This window comes from Alosa sapidissima, chromosome 4 (genome assembly GCF_018492685.1).
Source record: "Alosa sapidissima isolate fAloSap1 chromosome 4, fAloSap1.pri, whole genome shotgun sequence".
NCBI lineage: Eukaryota > Metazoa > Chordata > Actinopteri > Clupeiformes > Clupeidae > Alosa > Alosa sapidissima.
Window position 1 is genome coordinate 11982805 of NC_055960.1, and position 20470 is coordinate 12003274.

A 20470-nucleotide genomic window follows, 5' to 3' on the forward strand; every position below is an offset into this window, starting at 1 on the left:
TAATGGGGAGATAATCGATAATCGAATCGAATCGAAATCGAATCGGACTGAAAAAATGAATCGTTAGATTAATCTATGCATCGAAAAAATAATCGCTAGATTAATCGTTTAAAAAATAATCGTTTATCCCAGCCCTAATGGTGGTTATTCAGTATATGCCACTATATAGTCAGTGAGTGGACTCGGCTCACGCAGACTATTAGATTTATGCCCAGGTGCTTGTCTGTGTGTGGAGGTGGTTGTGGGGGGATGTTCCAACTTTATTGAACACCTGTTCAGGTGTTTGCATTGGTTGTGATTAACTGTGCCTTGAGCTAGAAGTTAGGAGCTTTTGATTTCACCACTAACCATGCATTTGGGAGTTACCTGCTCATGTCCTCTGTGAACCAACCTCTCCTCTGAACGGTTAAAGGGGATACGATTTGGATGAGCCTGTTAATCAGGTGTCTTTGCATGCCATCGCTCAATACTACCATACTCATTCACATTCCGGCGATGGATGGATCCATGTTGCATTTGAAATATTGTGTGGTGTGTGTCCATGTCTGTCTGGTGTACTGTTGTTGCACTTGTTGTGGTGTATGTCTATATATATGTGTGTGTGTGTGAGTGTGTGTCTGTCTGTATGTATGTGTGTGTGTGGGTTTGTCTATGTAAAGTAATGAGCTGGCTCGAGCGTGTAGTTCTGCATGGCTTCCCTAAACCATGCCCTCCCCCCTCCTTCTCCCCCTCCCTCTCCTCTTTTCCAGGTGTCGCTGCTGGAGTACCGCAAGCGGAAACAGGGAACCCGGGACACCGAGTCCGTCGGCTCCATGGGGACCCCCACGCGTCCCAGCTCGCTGTGCCCCAGCACGGAGTCCCCTGGTGGGCCACGCTCGTTGCTGCAGCCCCCCACTTCCCCGCACAGCTCCTTCTCCTCGCCTGCACACCAGGCCTTCCCCCAGATAGAGGAGGTCAGCCCCCCGGACCTCAGCTCCAGCTCCGGCTCCAGTGCGGGCTCAGGCCCTCGGCCACAGGAAGGCATCTCCTGGTGAGTGACACACACACACACACACACACATACATATACATACACACACACACACTGATTGACCCACAAAAGTAGATGTCGGTAGGCAGTAAGCAGGGTGCTTTTGCAGGTCTAGAAATTTCTGGAATTATGAAACACTGTTTTCCAGACCCGGAAAAGTATGGACATTTGGATGGAAGTCTCCGAATAGGTCTGGAGGTTTTGCTCGTGGTAATACACAAAAAATGGGCAAAACAAATACCAAAGGTCACACTTCCAAAAATACTCATCACCGTAAATAGAAAAAAAAAAAGGCTTCCTGTTTGGAGAGACGGAATTTTTCTCTCTGGAAAGGGCAAGCACCCTGGCCGGATTTGGATGGCATTTTTAACATGATGCCTGCAGTTGAGTGCGTTAGTGCTGCGGTGACTTAGTTGACCCTCATGTCCTCTGGCCTGCCGTCTGTCTCAGGATCGTGCCCACGACAGTGGAGCGCCTGAGGGAGGGCCAGGGCGTGCTGGAGAGGGTGCTCCGGGGCAACCTCAAAATGGAGCGAGCCCTCAAGAGGACTGACCCCGGTGACCATGGAAACAGCAGAGACAAAGACGCAGGTAGAGTAGCCCTTGATGTGACGCGCACGCGCCTTCTCCATTGTCCAGTTAATTTCCTCTCTGCCGGCCAGCTCGTTCACCCACTGTTCTCCCTGCGTCCCCTTTTCTTCAGACTCTGTGGAGACAGACCGGTATGACCTCACCACAGCATCACCCCTGAGAAGCCCGCACCCTTACAGCCCGTCTGTCTACCAGCACCAGGTACTGTGTGTGTGTGTGTGTGTGTGTGTGTGTGTGTGTGTGTGTGTGTGTGTGTGTGTGTCAATGGTATATGCGTTCCGATCGAAATATCCTGATATTTTTTGCAGTGTGTGTTTGTATTTGCATGTCCTTATGGATGATTCTTTCAGTGGTTTATGTTGATCTGGTTTGATCGCCCTGGTCTGCTCTGTTCCCTCTCAGCCTCACCTGTCGGAGCCCCATGTGACCTCGGACAGCTCGGCCTCTCCGTTCCGCTCCTCGTACAGCCCCTCGCCGTCATACCCGCGGCCGCTCGCCCAGGACCACGCCCCGCAGCCAACCCAGAGCACCCCTCCCACCTCCGCCTCTTCCTCCTCGTCCTCCTCATCCTCCATCTCGTCGCTGGACTCGTCCGTGAGCGGCACCTCCAGGCCTGTGGGTGGCGCTGTCCAGGATGCCTCATACCCCAGCAGCAGCCACCTGAAGGCCAGCCTGTTGAACAGCGGCCTGTTGTCAGCCTCGTCCAGCCCCCCGGTCCCTAGGAGCCAGTCCCACTCCAAAACAGACATCAGTGTCGGTGGTGCTGGTTGTGGTGGTAGTGGCCTACTCACCGGGGGCGCGGCGTCCCACGCCTCCAGACTTGCCCAGCAGGGCTCGGGTTCGGGCCGCGGCATTCAGGCAAACTCTCGGCTCTTGTCTGCCCCCAGCTCCCAGCACTACCCACCGCGAGGAGCGCCACTCAACCAGTTCCAGCACCCTCCCCTTCAGGGGTCAGGGGTACGGACACAGACAGGGAGCTACTAGGACCCTGCGTACGTGTGTGTGTGTGTGTGTGTGTGTGTATGTATGTGTGTGCTAAGAGTCAAAGAAAGAGAGGATGGGTGTGTGTGTGTGTGTGTGTGAGAGGCCCTCCTCAGCTGCACCTGTGGAAGAGACTCTGGGTTGTGGGAGTGGCCAGTGTTCAATGAGACTTGAGGAACAAGGACTCCTGTATCCATAAGTTGTTTTTTTCTTAATTTTTTTCTCACATTATTTTCTTTCCTCTTTTTCACCAAAAAATAAACTAAATCACCACAAGCATACTTGTAGGCTAACGTCAAAACGGACATTTATTAAAGATGCGAAAGAAGAATCAAGAGGATTAAAAAAAAAAACTTTAGGAGTATGGAGAAAATGAGAACTCTTTAAGAATCGTGTATCATTTTAAATTTACCCGTTTGTTTAAAAAGGTAGACGGTAAAATATGTTTGTGTAAACACCTGTGATAATCTGAAACTGGCGCCGGTTCCGTTTGATTCTGCTTAATCACAGGTGCTGGAACTCATCAGAAGAGTCTCTTTTGTGTTGTTTTTTTGTTGTTGTTGTTGTTGTTGTTGTTGTTGTTTTTAAACTCTGCTGCAGTTCCCTTACCACCCTACTCCACCATTTGTCCCAGTCCATTACTGAAACACATAGCCAAGTGTCTGAATCCTCCGTTCAGAACAGAGAAATATATATAGATATATATATATATATATATATATATATCTCAATCTTTTTGGACATAAAAAAGAACCATGCCAGGTAAGACCAGCACAAGAGAGTGTGCTCTCTCGGATCATTCCAGTGCGGTTCTCCAGCGGCCTGTGTGTGCTCCCTCTCTTTCTCCCTCCTGATCCTCCAAGCCCCATGGACCTGTTTCCAGAGTGACACTGGTGTCCGGATCTTTACTTGATTTCTGTCCCCAGCTCCAGATAGCTAATCTGTTTTACTTGTAGCAACTCAAGAATTGCTTTGTTATACTTGACACACACACACACACACACACACACACACACACACACACACACACACACACACACACACGGATCTAATTAATCCATGGTGCTGCAGTTATCTCTGGGTTTAGAGTTTGTTTGTTTTTCCTATTGGAACTTTATTTTCTTAGTGATTTCCTGTTGTATTCCAAGATTTGCGAGACTTCAGCTGATGCTCTGATTAGACAGGAGCAAAAAACAAAAAAACAAGAGTCATTGTCTTGGTGTGCTGGGATGCTGTGGCAGAGGAACTGTAGTGCACTGCTTTTCCGAGGTTTGCCCCCGCCCCCGCTCCGTATTCCTGTTTTGTTTTTGAAAACAAGAATAGTTCTCCTCTAATCCCTACACCTCCCCGACCAATCTGAGCATTCCACACGTCTGACACAAACATGAGTGAAAAAAAGAAGGAAAAAAAAACAGAAAATTAGAACTAAATGTTAAGAAAGCTGCTGTGCTCTCAGTTGTACGTTTTCATTCTTTTTTCGTTGTTTAGTTTTCTTTTTAAAGAAAAAAAAACGCAAGTGCTGCTTGTAGTTGTTTCCGTTTGTACAGAATGCTGTACCTGCCTCATGAAACGGAGAGAGTCGGGTTTGTTGGGGGAGACGCACTCTCTCCCTCACTCCCTCCAGTGAACGTCAAGGTCTCGTGCCATGACCACTGCATTGGGGATTTAAAAAAAGAAGAGCAAGGAGAGACAACACCCATCATTTGAGACTGAATGGACATCCCCCCCATCCAGGGTTCCTACCAAGGATATGGACCTGTTGATGTAACAGCAGACACAGGCTGGAGGACCGCATTAGTGTCTCGGAGATTGAACGGGAATATTCAAAAAGAATACTTTTTTGTTCTATTTTTTTTTTTTCTAGTTCTTGGATACGTTTGAGGATCCCCATCAAGCTTTCGGGAGGGGTGGACTGGGTAGTAGGTGAACAGGACTGGATTTTCACCGTCTGCCCCCACCAACCCACCCCCCCCCCCGTCTTCACTTCCCCTCCTTCTGACCCAGTTACCTAAAGACTCAAGGGTACTCACTGGTTAACATGAATGTTTCTCTCTTTCACAAAACACTTTTGAGTTAAAAAAAAATGAAATACGTATTGAAATGGACACGATGATGCAAATGTTGACTTTTGTGACACGGGGGTTCTAAAAAAGAAAAAAGAATAACAGACCAGCACCTTAATGACAAACAAAGCAAAATCCCAGAACGTATGATCATGTGTACTTGTATAAAAACGTGTTATATACTGTTCCAAGAAAATATAGTACACTAAAGTTGCCGCATGATTAGTTTTCTTTCCCCTTCTTGTTCTGGGGGGGGGGGGGTTGGGGGTGGGGTAACACTGGGTGTGGTATTGAAGGGCGGGGCTAAGACTGGGTGTGGTATTGAAGGGCGGGGCTAAGACTGCCTGGTTTGTACTTCTCCCCTCCCCTTCCTGTCTCTTGAAACTGGACAGATTACTTCCTTTTTTTCAAAGGATTTTTTTTTTTTTAACTTCAAACATAGTAATAAATATTTGGTATCTACCCCCATACCAACAAGACAACAGTACTGATCAGATGAGATGTATCAATGCATTTTGATAATAAAATACTCACGATGACAACATTCTAGTTTTAAAACAGTAGTATGGATATCTTATTTAATAGCTGCAGACTTACAAGAGATGTGAACATTTATCAACAGATCTGTCCAACTGACAACTGGCAAAGAATCAGTCTCCAGAGAATGACAGAATTCAGAGATTGGTGTGAACGCGATGCAAAGAGAGAGATGGTGAGATCCAGGTGGCCAAATACAGATGCTCTGAATGGGAGTTATTCTCCCAGTAAAGGATTTCATTGATATCCATATCAACATGTATAACTTACATTTGTGATACATGTAGTAATTTAGCTGACACTTTAGTCAAAGCGACTACAAAAAGGGAAGCAATCAAGGTACAACTGGGGGGTATTAACGTGGTTTAAGTAAGTACGTGGGGTAAGTACATGGTTTAGTGACACACCTGGGTAAGTTAACTCGGTTAACTCAGAGTAAGTGGTAAATCTCCTACAACAAGAGCCGTATGGCATTGCTTTGTTAGGAGAATGAAGCCATACAGCTCTTCTATTAGGAGGTTTACCACTTACTATGAGTTAACTTACCCAGGTTTGTCACTAAACCACGTAATTGGAATACCCTCCTGGACAGATGCTAAGCAGCCTGCAAGCAAGCTTCTATTTCTGGTTGTCCATCAGGTCTCTCTTTTCAACAGTGTTGGACTGTATTTATGTGTCAGGCCATGCCCCAGGGACACTGCAATGCGGGGGAAGACTGGGTAAATTCAAGAGCCCTGCACTGTCAAGGTGCCCTCCTAAAGCAAGATGACGAGTGTTATTGTTATTATTAATGTGGAAGCACAACACAATGTTAAAGTCCTAACATCTAGCAGTGCCCGTTGATCAGCAAAATGAATGACCATGGTTGTCAGACTGGCTGACTGACACACTGATCTTCACCGGATCCAGCTGTAGGGTCGGCAGTCCAGCTCCAGGTTGTCCCGGTACACAACGCGATATCCACAATCTTTAGCGACCCGCTGACACTTCTTGGGCCAGGATGTAGGCTTCATGGGTCTGAAGGAAAGGTCAAGATATTGTGAGAACCGAGAAGGACCTCTTCACCTCAAGGGACAGAGAATGATCATGATGCCCACATAAAAAGGCAAACCAAGAAGTCTTCAAGAACTAAATTCCATTTCATTTCACCTGAATATATATATATATATATATATATATATATATATATATATTGGTATAGAATTATACAATTGTGAAGGAGCAGTAGGTGTAAAAGCTTACTTTGTAGTTTGGGGAAATATTTTCATTTTGGTTACTTATTATCAATTAATAATGATTATAAGTTTATTAGAATTATACTTAGACTTACGAAAGACACACAAATCCATTATCATGACAATAGCACTTGTCACAGCCCTTGTGAAATGTTTGTCCAGGAGTGAAGAGACTCCCCTTATGCACACATGGTCCTAAGAAAGAATTAGGAGTTTAGAATTAAGAATGAATTACTAATATTTATAATAAATATACAGCAAGCATCGGTTGTTGAGGGTACTTTTATATATGGTATGTATACAGTTAAGAACGAAATTATTCATACCCCTGGGAAATATTGATGTAATGTTGATTTTCTCTTGACCAATATGTTTGTTCTGACTGAAAATGACACTGCCACATGACAAAAGGTTTTAAGACAATGTGGTAGAAACATGGAATCAATCGTGGAATGGAATAATCGATTTGATCTTTTTTTAACATTTTTTATGAAAAATAGCAAGTCCAAAATTATTCATACCCTTTTTAAATAATCAATGGAAACATCTTTATTTGCATTCACAACTCTCACAATGGTTCTTATAATATCTACCAAGCCTCTCCATTTCTCAACAATGATTCTAGACCACACCTTTTTAACAGTAATCCGGGTTTTCAGTCAGGAACGATTATTTGCCATCACTCTGGCCTTGTGCTCACTTTTTTGACGGTTTGAGGTCTGGACTTCTTCTCTGCCACTCTAAAATGTTGATATTGTTCTCAGTTAACCATTTCTTGCCTTGTTTTGCCATGTGTTTTGGATCATTGTGTGGTTTAACGATTCAATGATGCCCATTGGGGCAGGTCTCTCGGCAGACTGCCTGATCTTTTCCATCAAAAATCTCAATGTAGCCCCTTGTTTTAGTGTTACTGTTTACTTTGAGAAGTTCACCAGGTTCCATTGTCTGAAAAACACCCAAAACGAATACATTTCTATAGCTATTCTCCACACTGTGGATGGTGTTTTGCTGGTTGAAATTTTCACTCCATCTTAAAATGGATCACTTGGTCTTCTTGGATGCTGATCATGGATCACTCTTCTCCAAACATGCACAACTCAGCTAAACCTTTATAAGGGCACACCTGGACAAAGAATTTAGCTTTCACTGGAATTCTTTTTGACCCAGGGACATGGCCTAAGATTGGCATAAAAAAAGTCATTAAATTCCAATGGCACCATGTCCATTTCAATTGTGGGGGTTAGAAAAGTATTCTTTTGCGATGTTTTTCAACCAGGGGGACCTGGTGACCTCAAAGTAAACGGTAGCACTAAAGTAAGAGGCTACACTGAGATTCTAGAGGAAAAGATCAGGCAGTGTGCCAAGAGACCTGCCCCAGTAGGCATCATTGAACTATTAAACCATACAATGATCCAAAACATACAGCCAAACAAGGCAAGAAATGATTAACAGAGAACAATGTCAACATTTTAGAGTGGCCCAGGCAAGAAATGGTTAACAGAGAACAATGTCAACATTTTAGAGTGGCCCAGACAGAGTCCAGACCTCAATCAGTCAAAAAAGTGAGCACAAGGCCAAAGTGATGGCAAATAATCATTCCTGCCTCAAAACTCAGATGGCTGCTAAAAAGGTGCGGTCTACAATCACCGTGGAGACATGGAGAGCCTTGGTAGGTATTATGAGAACCATTTCGAGAGCTTTGATGGTAAATAAAGATGTTTCCATTGACTATTTAAAAAGGGTATGAATAATTTTGGACATGGCATTTTTCTTAAAAAGATTAAAAAAACGATTATTTTTTGATTCCATGTTTCTACCACATTGTCCTACAACCTTTTGGCATGTGGCAGTGTCATTTTCAGTCAGTACAAACATATTGGTCAAGAAAAAAATCAACATCAATATTTGCCAGGTGTATGAATAATTTTGTTCTTAACTGTATATATATATAGCGATGCTTACTGCCAAACCAGAGCAGTTCTCTGATTAATCACATTTTTGCCCAAAATTGTGCTTTCTCATGTGTGTCCTTGGAAGACCACCAGATGGCAACATTAACCAATGTAAGAAGGTAAGTAAAGAAAAATCCTTCTGAGACTCCTGCTACACAGAAGCCAGCTCTTGCTCTAGGAATACCGCCCATTAAAAGTTCTGATATCGTTATTTATCTTTGGTGAACGCCAGACAGTTGAACATCATGGCAGAGGCCTTGGCTACACATTACAAGCTTTCAATTAAACTGAATTAATCAATCAATTAATTAAAATGTTGCTGATGTTAACAGATGGAAATATTTGTTGTGTGCAGTGCATATAGACACTCACCTGTGTGACGAGACACGGCTGCCCTCGTAATGCTCACACAGATGACAAGGACCAAAATAAAGAACACCCTCCTCCAGCAACTCATGTTAACAACAAACTGATGGTTTTCGAGAGAACGAATATACCAACTATAGAGGATTGGTTAGAAATCAATCCAATATGGTCAAGACATTCAGTTAAAAATAAATCCAATTAATAAAATGAAGAGAGATGGCCCAGCAGGTGAGTGAGGTCTGCTGTTGAGAGATGAAGACCCAAAGAGAGCTGCAGGCAGAGGACTTAACAGCTTTCCTTCTGGCAGACACCAGATGCTTCTTATGTGTTCTGTCAGTGTGTGGAAGTCTTCATCTCTCTCTCTCTCTCGCTCACTCTGCTGCTGCTCTGTCTCTTTCTCTCACCAGATGGGCTTTATAGTCTCATCAGCACCTGTGAGATGAGAGGAAAAGAAAATGGGAAGACATCTTGGAGAAAACATCCTGATTCTCAGGCCCATGCTCCTTTATTTATTTGCCTTTCCTTCTTTTTCCTCTCTCTCTCTCTCTCTCTTTCTCTCTCTCTCTTTCTCTCTCTCTCTCTCTCTCTCTCTCTCTCTCTTTCTCTTTCTCTCTCTTTCTCTCTCTCTTTCTCTTTCTCTCTCTCTCTCTCTCCTCTCTCTCTCTCCTCTTCTCTCTCTCTCTCTCTTTCTCTCTCTCTGACATTGCTTCTTTTCCACCTTTTTCCATGTCTTTCCATTACCCTTTCTGTCCTAGTCAGTAGACCTGGGCATATGCCTCACTGTCATCCAGCTTTTCTTTTCCTGGCTCTTGCCCACCTTTTGCCTGCCTGTTTGTCTGCTGCCGGACATCAGGTGTGGATTCTTCCGTTTGCGGCTGCTGAAGTCATGCAGCTGTTCGGTGGGCCCGCAGCATTGGACACAGGCAAAGACCTGGGTGGGATTTTCTCTGACGTAGGCCCGTCGTGTACGCCCGTAGTCCGAGCACTTACTGTATACAGCGGTGTCCTGTTTGAAGATGTGGAGAGGGGGAACATCAGGGACGGTGCGATTTCATTGCTGATGGAGAGTGTGAATAGGACTGGCAGGCCAAATGCAGTTAACATTTCACTCAGGCAGTTTAGAGACAGAGACCGCAGCCCTTTTGATCCTTGAGGTTTGAACTGAAAGCCTTGGAGTTGTTAGAACTATGCCTTTAGGCCTGAGCTTCAGGTTTAAAAATTGAGTGAGACATTGATTTGTAATTAAATCAGTCCTCTGTCCGGTACAGTACACTGGCTCATTGGGATTTATAAGGTCCTCAGAGGGTTGTGACAGAGCGGCTACTCCCCTCCTGCTGGGTGAAATCTTTGATGCTCTCCCAAAGAAATTAAAGCAACCACAATGTCTATGCCTGAAGTTATTAGACACTTTTGAAGTCATTATATATAATTATCTCTTTTCACATTTTGAATGGCCTGGTGCACATCTGAAATCGGGCACAGTGGCTGAACACTTTATGTCCTGCTCTCTGGAGGTGGGAGATAATGATCGTTAGCCTCAGTCTCTCGAGATGGAAAAATAAAACAGCTGTAGTCCAGTCAACCTATGGCTATGCATTGACTCGACACTGTCAGAAAGAAGCATGATGGTGAGAATAGGCTTTCAGATAGTGGCCTTTAATGTCAAGTTGGGTGTAGGAGTAGCAATTTATTGTAATGGAAAGGTGGTATATGGCAGATGCTTGTATCCAAGATTTTTTTGTTTTTAAATAATTGTGTTTCTTTAAAGGAATCATTTTTCAAATAAGTGTGCCATTCAGGGCACAATCAAGGGTGTTTCATAGTCTCAAAGACAACTAAGATGTATAAATATTATTTTTTGGACTTTGGGTTCCTTGTGACATGCTTTGGCCTAGCACTAGGCATTTGGTAACACAAGGATAAAAGCTTATGGGCTGGCAATGTGACATGTCAGGAATGAAGAAAATTGAAATTATTCATAGTAGATTATGCTGTTTTTTGCATGGGGATGTTTGTGCAACAGACAGTCATGCCAGATCAGAGCCAAATCCGTACCGGAATCAGCTCTTCTTTGAGCCCACTGCCAGCATCTTGCTACAAAGTTGCATAACATCTGATTTATACCTGCTAATATAGCAAGGCAAATCTGCTATAGTACGCTGTGCCTTGAGACGAATTAAGGCGTGTTGTTTACACCCACACACGCTCTCTCTCTCTCATAGACACACACACACATGCAGGCACACACACACATGGCCTAACAGGACCACATCTGAGCTTTCAGTTGATGTAGTAGTGACTGTTCTTTCTGACTAGAATGAAAATCGCGTTTGTGCGTGCGTTTGTGCGTGCGTGCGTGTGTGTGTGTGAACATTTCAGCAAAAGAACTGTGGAACGTTTCAGAGCATAGCACAGTATACAATAAAAAGGTTGCAGAAACAATTTCCAAATCTGAACTGAATAACAATGCAAACACTTTAAGAACCACTCTGAGAGAATCATCAAATACCCTTGATTTTGTTGTTTACTAAATGTCAAAAATCATTATGATTTCGGAAGTATAGGCTGTTGCTTTGATGCTTCCATGGACCTGTGTTTCTCAGGGAAAATGTAAAAATAGCACCTTTTAAAAACAAATGATTGTATTGTATAATAATTGTATAATTTATGGTAGTCTAGGCCTAGGACGTGTGTGTGTGTGTGTGTGTGTGTGTGTGTGTGTGTGTGTGTGTGTGTGTGTGTGTGTGTGTGTGTGTGTGTGCGCGTGTGTGTGCGCGTGCGCGCGTGCGTGTGTGCGTGTCATATTGACCACCAACATATCACTTCTCCATTATGGTCATGTTGTTATGGCCTCTATCCCTTTATAGAAATCATCCCTGCATCGTTGAAGGTATTATACCATAAGGCCTCGTAGGAATGAGTGTGTTCCTGTAGACGCTCTGCCTGTGTGTGGGTCTGGATCTGTGCCCCAGATAAGGTGTGGTCTCAAAGAGTCATCCAGCACATGTTGTTCCTTCAGATGGAAAGTAAACGTGTCAGTCATTTCACCAGAACCGGAGAGTGTGCGTGAAAAGGTCACAACGTGTGAGAGCGTGCTAAATGCATATGACCTCGTCCTCTCGCACAAATATGCTCTCTCTTTATACACACACACACTCATTCATACATACCCAGATGAGCATACTCTCTGACGTCGTGCTACGCAGAGCTACTTTGCCACATGGCACTCACCACACACATAGGCCACCCGTGTGATTGAAAATGCACACGCACACACACTCACTCACTCACACACACACACACACACACACACACACACACACATACAGTATGCTTGTTAATATGTAATAGACATAAACACACACATTAAATGAATCCAGCCCAGTACATTTGTATCCTTTTCCATTCCTCTGACATGGTTAACCTTCTGACTGTGCATTTGTGTGTTTGTGTTCACCATGCAGTGACCTGTTCTCTGCCATTTCCTCTCATTTGAGTCTTGTTCTGGCCATGAGGCAATGATCCAGTTCATCATTTTAAGACCTCCTCCTCTTCTGCCACTCTCTATGTCCCCCTATCTTTCTCTCTCTCCCTCTTTCCTCCCTCTCTCTCTCTCTCTCCCTCTCTCTCCCATCCCCTTTGCAACTCAAGCTCTTGCTTATTCTTCCTCATCATCATCCCTTGTTCTAGCAGAGGGTGTGTGTTGGGGCGGGTGGGGTGGGGGTGGGGGGGGAGTGTGGAGCCAGCACTTGGACCACACAGGTGCACAGCTTTGGACCCCAGACAGCCAATGAGGTCGAAGCGCCGGCGTAGGGGATCCATTCAGCGCCAGTCGGGCTCGGGCATGGTTTCCAAGGCGATGCCAGGCTCCCACGGCGGCGTGATCAAAGTGAGAACGGACCTGACGATTGCCCTCCACGCCTCCCCTGTGCACTTGGCAGCCGTGTGGCTGCCCATTTAGTGCCTGCTAGTGGGTTGGCATATGTTCTGGCAACGCCCAGGACTGTCTGCCTCTGCTGGACACTCCTCCTCTTCTCTCCCTCTCTCCTCTTCTCCTCCTCTTCTCCTCTCCTCTCCTCCTCTTCTCCTCTCCTCCTCTCTTCTCCTCCTCTCCTCTCCTCCCTCTGCCTGTCTCCCTCTGAAGCACATGCTGACTCTCTGTCTACTCTCTCTTTCTCTCTCTTTCTCTCTCCCTCACATGTGTTCCTTTCTCTCTCTCTCTCTGTCTATCTTTCTGTCTCACTGTCTCTCTCTTCTCTCTCTGCCTTTCTGTCCAGCAGCTAGTGACCACAACACAGTGAGCAGACAGGAAATGGCCCTCTGAAAACGAGTGCCAGACAGACTGCCCATCTGTTTCTCTACCCCCTTCCCTCCTTGCTCCCTCTCTCCCTTTCTCTCTCTCAACCTCTTTTTCTTTCCATTTTTCCCTCTCTCCCTCTCCTTTCTCTTTTTTTTTACCTCTCTCTCTTTCTTTCCATTTCTCCCTCTCTCCCTCCCCTTCCTCTCTCTCATGTTCTTGCTTTGGTGTGATTTTCAAAGGTTTCTTTCTGTCGGTTTCACTTCATCCTGCATGTTAGCTTTTTTATCTTCTTTCTTCTTTATCCATCACGCGCCATCTCACTCTGTGGGCTCCTGTTTCACTTCCAGTGACCTAATTCTTTTAAGTTTTTTTAAGTAAACAGTGAATAACAACAGAATGACTTCTAAAACTCCTGTGTGGCTAGCATTATATCATTGTTATTTGTGTCCAGTGAATGAGCCTGCAGAAAAAAAAAAAAAATTATTGCCAGCTCAAGTGCTTGTTAAACAGGTATAGGAGAAGCCATTTTACTGTAACCCAGACCAACTACACAATATCGGCCTAGCAAGCTTTACACTCGGGCAGAATTCCCATTTGATTTGTCATGCGGCTTGAAGAGGCTGATGATGCCTGATTAGAAGACAATCAATGCTCAAGCTCTTGGCCAATAGAGTTGGATTTATTGCATGTCAGACATTTTTGTGGGCTGTCTTGCAGTTCGACCGTGCAGTGTGGGTACAGCAATCACTGGCGATCGAAACGTGTAGCGTGATGTGAGTTACCATGTCGTACATGACTGAGAAAAAGGGTCTCAGTGTCTGCCTGGCTATAAACAGGCTATCTGAGGAATGGGCTGTGTGGAGACTTGGGCTTTTCCCTGGACTTTTCCCTGCAGTATTTGAAAGTTCCGTATATCACCTTCTCTTCAGCCGTGGCCTCTGACCTTTAGATGCACTCATCTAGTCCCACCCAATCAGAACCCAAATCAAGAGAGGCTCTCCTGATTGGCTGTCTGACGCAGGCTTTTAAGGCGAAGGGCCTCAGGCTGACAAACAGAGGTGGGTGGGTGATCTGTGGGCAAAGAGCCTTAGTTTAAGTCTGCACTTATTTTCCTCTCCATCTTGGCAAACGCATATAGCAACAACAAAAGCAAAACAAAAAGCCTGCACAATCTCACGTGACCTAACGTGATGCACGCACATCTTCTTTTCAGTGCCCCACAAGCGCGGCTAAAAATAGCATGCTAACACAGACGCTAACCAGTTCAGTGGGGTGTAGAGCTGCTTGTGGTGAGCCAGGAGAGACTACCACAAGCTTGCGTTTCACGGTGATGTACCTGATTGGCTAATGGGTCTGCACATGACATATGATGCCTCTGACAGACATTTTGAGTATCATGCTTTGGCAAAGACTGCAGTTATATGGTCTTTTGGGCCCCCACCAATGACTTCAAGGCAGCACTGCCCGGAAGGTGCTCAGGTTAGGGTTAGGGTTAGGGTTAGGGTTAGAAGTTAGGATTAGGGTTCATGTGTCATAACAGTGTCATGTCACTCTTATATCGATACTGTCAAGTAAAGTGTTACCGAGATGTGTTTGTGACATTTCAATGTTGTGTGTCATTTTGCTGGAGATTTCAGGCATTTTGCATTTTGTGTGAGCAATCGTGAATTTTGTGTGTGGAGTTTTGAAAAATAGACACAGAGTTTTGAAAATGTGTGTAAACAGTTGTAAAAAAACTGTAACGACTTCCGTAGCCTACCTAAAGCTGAACACAAATGGCAAATGTGGAGCCAGTGAGCCACTCGGGACGCGGTCGCCTCATGTAGCTGGCATGTGTGACTCGAGAGAATCATGAGTCCAGTGCAGCAGGCGAGCGAGGCGAACACTCTCGTCTCGTCAGGACGGATACTGTTGATCAGTGACAGTCCAGTGGCCTTTCCGTACGGCTGGCTGCTTGCAAACAGATGAGACTCAGGGTCAGCAGGGGAACTCAGGGCACAGCAGCTATCTCACTCTCTCTTTGTGTGTGTGTGTGTGTGTGTGTGTGTGTGTGTGTGTGTGTGTGTGTGTGTGTGTGTGTGTGTGTGTGCGTGTGTGTGTGTTTGTGTGTGTGTGTGTGTGTGTATGCATGTGTGTGTGTTTGTGGGTCTGTGTGTGTGTGTGTATGCATGTGTGTGTGTTTGTGGGTCTGTGTGTGTGTGTGTGTGTGTGTGTGTGTGTGTGTGTGTGTGTGTGTGTGTGTGTGTGTGTGTGTGTGCGTGTTGTTTGACACATCCTCATCAGCAGCATCTTCATCCACCTGCTCAAATGATCAGCTGTTGAGTCACAGAGCTTCACACTAGCATGTAATATGTGTCAATAACTGCCAACGGCTTATAGCAGACATGTGGATATATTGTACATGGTGTGGGGGGTGCATGTGGGGAAAATATTGTTATAATGTAATGCTTTTGAAGGCAGTTGGAAAAGAAAATTAAATATAGTGTAAGATAAAACTCACCTGAAAACTAAAACTGAGCAAAGAGGTGAATTTCACAGCTAAGAGGGCATCATTATGTTGAGTCTTTTAACATGAGTTGTGTAGACCTATTATAATATCTTTATTGTATTATAATATATCTTTGAAAGAAGGCTACATTAGACAGCCTCTTGACACAAGTGCTAAAAAAGAAAAACGTGTGTTGATATTCAACTGATTTATTTCTTGCTTTTTTGATAAAACAGTAACACCAACAATGGCTAAGTGGTGATGACTATGCTTCCATCTTTGACTCTCTGCTGACAATCTTGCATAAATATTCCATTTTCATTACACAGACAACAGGCAGCATCTTACTTTGTATTGAAAATAAATAAAAAAAATAATAATGAACAGAAAGGCATTCAACACAGGATCCACAGGGGAAAAAATATATGCAGCAGTTACATATCATAACTCAAGATAGATACCGTTAAATAAGATATGTCCACAGTTTGTCATATTTTTATATCTTGTTTTGGCATATTAAAAACAGAAATAATGGTAAACTATGAGAAAGTAAGTGGAAAAGAAAAGTGACAGTGCAGAGGCTTTTTTAGCCAGAAAATGTCTTTTAGAGATGTTTTCTTTTTCAACCTAGAATCAATTTTAAATCACCTCCATTTTTCAGAGATGCTTTTTGTCATTCACAATGCCGTGTAGAAACCGTCTGAAATATTCAGCATTTTCTGAGAAACTGAGTGAATTGTAATTATTACCACCGTTATCACTATATTGTGAAGTGCAGGCTGTGTCCCCTTTCTTTCCCCTTGGTATCGAGTGCTACCATGGCAAAGGGCCCTAGCCATTAGGGAAGCCCTTATATGTAATCTGCCATAGCTTTCTCTCCTCCTGCCTCTGCACTTACCCATGTGTGTGCATACATGGAGTACTGAGTGTGCTTTTTGTGAGACTGGTGTAAGGGACCGTGTTGGAAAAAATCTGGCCGATCTGTTTCTTCCGCAGGACAGGTGGTGAGAGGCTGGCTTCCTGCATGCGCTGGACCTGGAGACAGTTTGAGAGAGGAGCTGTTCTCCGAGGCCGACGTTAGGACAACACAGACGTTCCAGCCCAGCTCCCCATCCAGCTGCAAGGGCACACGGCGCCCACCTAAGGCTTCGCCGTATTAAAACCTCTCCGTAAATATTTGTGAGGAGGCCGAGGTGGGTGCACACGTGGTGAGCATCGGCTCTCATCAGCGACTGCCGTGCGTCAGACAGGGTGCGGAACCCGTCACTGTGACGTCTCTCGCTCGCCCTCCTCCATCCCCAGAATGGCCACCTGCACACATTTCCACAGATGATACGGTGCTGGACAAAGACAAGGGTTCAGGAACTAAACCACAACAAAATGGCGAATGGTGTAAGAGGAACTCTCCAGAACACCCCTGCTGGCCATTTTCTGACACCAAACTGGAATGTGTTTGTTTTTCTGAAGGACGCAGTGGAACCTCTCCCCAGTGATAGAGCAGTCTGGCTCTACTTTACTCTTTGTTTTATACAGCCTGACCTGCCCCCTCTCTCACAAGGGCTTTAGATGACCCCACCAGAACTCAAAAGTAACATGAGAGGAGATAACTAGTGCATAATTACAGTACATCAATCTGACAATCCACCTGTGACATGTCTCCCTTCTTTTTGGAAGTCCACACCAGGTCATGTTCTGAGATCAAACCTACACACTGGTCAGGTTTAACACAGTGGCAGATTAGAAACGGCACCAAACAAAACGAACTTGAATGATGAGTGGATGGTCAAAGTGAAGAAAAGAGAAAAAAACAGAACAGTTGCCCAAAACCACACTGACACTCACTGAAATACCATCAAGGAAACATAGAATTGTTTGCATTTACAAGTCCTCAGCGGTACTGATGATGAGCGAACCGAGACAGAAGAAAAGGGTGAGAGAAAGGAACAGATTGTAAAAGAGGGATTGTAGAAACTCTGTGAAAGTTCTTGTCTTCCTCCTGGCGTTAACAGAATGAACGCCTTGACCATCCTGGTGTCCGACTATGGACATCTGTCTGCTGCTCTGCATCTCTGCACCTTATTCAACTGCCAGCCTTCCATTGGAACCTTCTAGAGATAATCCCCCCCAACGGCCTCTCTTCTACCCGGCTCAGCTGATGCGAAGACCAGGGGGCCAGACGGTGAGCACCCAAAACAGTGGATGGAACCCCGGTGTGCCTAGCTGTGGTGTCCACTGCTAACTCACCCACATCCACTGGGACAACACAGTAACCGGAGGCTCTAAGGTGGCCGTGACGATGTGGTACCAAAAAGTGTGTGTGTGGTGTGTGCGTGTGTGGGGGTGGTGGGGTGGTTGGGAGATGGGGTCAGCATTCGGGTCAGCTGTCAAAAGAACTGCAGGCTTTGACTCTAGAGCAGTCTGCCACCCAAAGAGAAATGCTGGACAGTAAACTGAAGGACAGCTCGTTAGTAACCCCCCCCCCCCCCCCTCTCCCATCTGAACAGAACAGCCAAACAACAAAACAAAACAAAGCAAAAAGAAAACAAAAACAACCATTATGAAAGCACCAGAGTTGTTTTTGGGCCATACTTTACACTGTAAGTCAAGGGTACTGAGTGAGAATGGGAGGGTGTGTGTGGAAAGAGCTCAGTTGAATAGGTGGGTGGGTGGGTGGTGGGGGTTCCTCTACGCTGAAAAACGTGCTGTTCATTGAGGATGTGGAGCGGCTCAGTGCGTAATGTTTGTGGGCTGGCGTCCCGCTGTGAAAAGTACAGACCACCCAGTGAAGCAGAGAGAATGCAGCGCCGCTAGCCGCTCTCCGCACCACTCCACTGCTGAGGCATCCTTCTCGCCGGAGAGGAGAAGAGAGGAGCGGAGCATTGTGGAAGTGTAGTCAGGCACTGGTCCACTGGGCTTCACAGTCTTGTGTGTGTGTGTGTGTGTGTGTGTGTGTGTGTGTGTGTGTGTGTGTGTGTGTGTGTGTGTGTGAGAGAGAGAGAGAGAGTGTGTGTGTGTGTGTATGTGTGTGTGTGTGTGTTTGTGGAGGTGGTGGTGGCCTCCAGGGGGCGTGACTGATGAAGGGTGAGAGCGATTGATAATCGTCTGGTCAGGCCTGTCCTTGTGGGGCCAGCAGGAGTCTGTGATGAGGGCGGGGCCTGAGTTGAATGCAGCATGCAGGGCATTTCCGCCAAACAGAGTGGGGTACAAAAGAACACAAACAATAAAAACACACACACACACACATCCACAAGAACTGATCAGAAACCCAGCAATCACAGACAACCCATGAAGAGTAAGAACCACAACAAGACAAGGGTGTCCATGACAGCTTGACCTCATGAATGTTTTAGATCGATCACTGCATTGTGAACATCATACAGTAAAAGTGGAAAAACATAGTAAATGATAACACATTTACATGTTCACTATTTGATCTCAGTAGAACATATTACCATCACTTTTGTCTTTATCATCATCATCATCATCATAATCAGTTGTATATGGTGGAATAATATTTTTGGAGGGTTGCTTACATATTAGGATATATGAAGTGAAACAATAATGATAAGGTGTAGTTTGACAAATACACTCTTGAAAGGGTCAGGGAAGGGAATATGAACTTAAATAGCATAAATTATTTAAGCCTGTACCCTGTTTCCATAGAAAGACATTATTTACAAATAAACATACGCCATCTGTCCCTCTGAAGTCTCGGAGGCAGAGGACCACAGGTACAAATAGGGTGTTCAAAATCGGTCAGAAAAGGACAGAATTACACACTGCTGTACAAAAAGTTTTTTTCTCTTTTTTTTTCAGATTTTTGGTTTGTACTTTTTTCATGTGTCTCCAAAGTAGCACCCAGGCGCTTGAACATATGCAATTCATAACAACCATTTTTTTTTCTTTTTTAAAGCTAGAAATCTTTAACTTTTCTCTTTTGATAAAATATGCAGATTGGAACTGGTTACAGCTGCTGCAAGCATAATTATCGTAATTACATCTTCATCTTCGTCATCATCATCATCATAGGAATAACACGTAATAGCAATACTCTGTTGTCATCATGTTCCCAGAGGTGTTGGTTTTTGTAAAGCTGACATTGTTCTTTGTTAGTAGGTCTTCTTCAAACATCTAAAATGATACAGAATAGTTTCTCCTTTTCTTTTTTTTTTTCTTTTCCAAGAATCCTGTCCAGTTCTATATTACAAAACTGCTGTGTGAACAGCCTCCTTCTTGAGGTCAGACACTTTGACCTGAGGAGAGGGGGAGAGGAGGAGGAGGAAGAGGAGGGGCGAGGGGGAAGGGCGGGGGTGCCTGGAGCCCGAGGAACAGAGAGAGGAGCGGGAGGAGGCACCAACATTTCAGTGAAACCGCTGCACTCCATAGCGAGGGTCCTTCATATCCCGGATCTCAATCTGCCAAGACCACAATAAGACACAAGAGACAGAGGAAGCGAATTTAGAAACTGTTCTCTTTTAAAGAGGTTGGGGGACACAGAGGGGGGACACTGAACCAAGGCAGGGTTACAGCAGGGGGGAAAAAGCACGGGAATCGGGTGGCAAACTGTAAGGAACAAGGTTATGCGGGATTATGACATCTAGGAAAAATTAAGAGATTTCACAATTGTTTTGCCATTATGGAATGCTCTGCAGCATAATGTGGAGCGTCAGTCCCGATTTGTCCCCTGTGCCAAGCTGACATGTCTTAGGGCAGTGGCTCTGGAAGTCATGTGAAGACTGTGAGCCACCAACCGTGAATCACTATCCTGACTCAAAAACATGGACGTGCACGTGGACATTTGGTGTGTGTAAGGAAGTACTTTGACAAACATATTCTCAGATCAGACCCACATATTATGTGAGGCGGTTCATCTGTAAAACTGATGTCAGATTTAATACAACCAACCCCCTAACCCCCCTTTCTACGGC

The 20470-nt window shown here is 44.9% G+C and overlaps 2 protein-coding genes across 12 annotated transcripts in view; one reads left to right on the forward strand and one right to left on the reverse strand.

The window, feature by feature from the left end:
• Positions 1 to 11481, forward strand: part of setd5 (SET domain containing 5) — a 38389-nt gene extending 26908 nt beyond the window's left edge. For 8 of the 10 annotated variants that reach the window (XM_042090514.1, XM_042090509.1, XM_042090515.1 and 5 more), the window contains 4 exons: positions 750 to 1030; positions 1481 to 1620; positions 1733 to 1821; positions 2023 to 5222. In XM_042090514.1, coding sequence (XP_041946448.1) covers positions 750 to 1030; positions 1481 to 1620; positions 1733 to 1821; positions 2023 to 2604 — 1092 coding nt within the window. In that variant the 3' untranslated portion in view covers positions 2605 to 5222. Of the gene's footprint in view, positions 1 to 749; positions 1031 to 1480; positions 1621 to 1732; positions 1822 to 2022; positions 5223 to 11442 lie in introns of those variants that run through there. The other 2 variants (XM_042090510.1, XR_006031389.1) reach the window with 2 other exon arrangements.
• Positions 11482 to 18054: 6573 nt separating this feature from the next.
• lhfpl4a (LHFPL tetraspan subfamily member 4a) overlaps positions 18055 to 20470 on the reverse strand; it is a 40940-nt gene continuing 38524 nt past the window's right edge. The window contains exon 4 of one of the 2 annotated variants that reach the window (XM_042090520.1): positions 18055 to 19957. In XM_042090520.1, coding sequence (XP_041946454.1) covers positions 19904 to 19957 — 54 coding nt within the window. In that variant the 3' untranslated portion in view covers positions 18055 to 19903. The remainder of the gene's footprint in view (positions 19958 to 20470) is intronic. The other variant, XM_042090521.1, reaches the window with a different exon arrangement.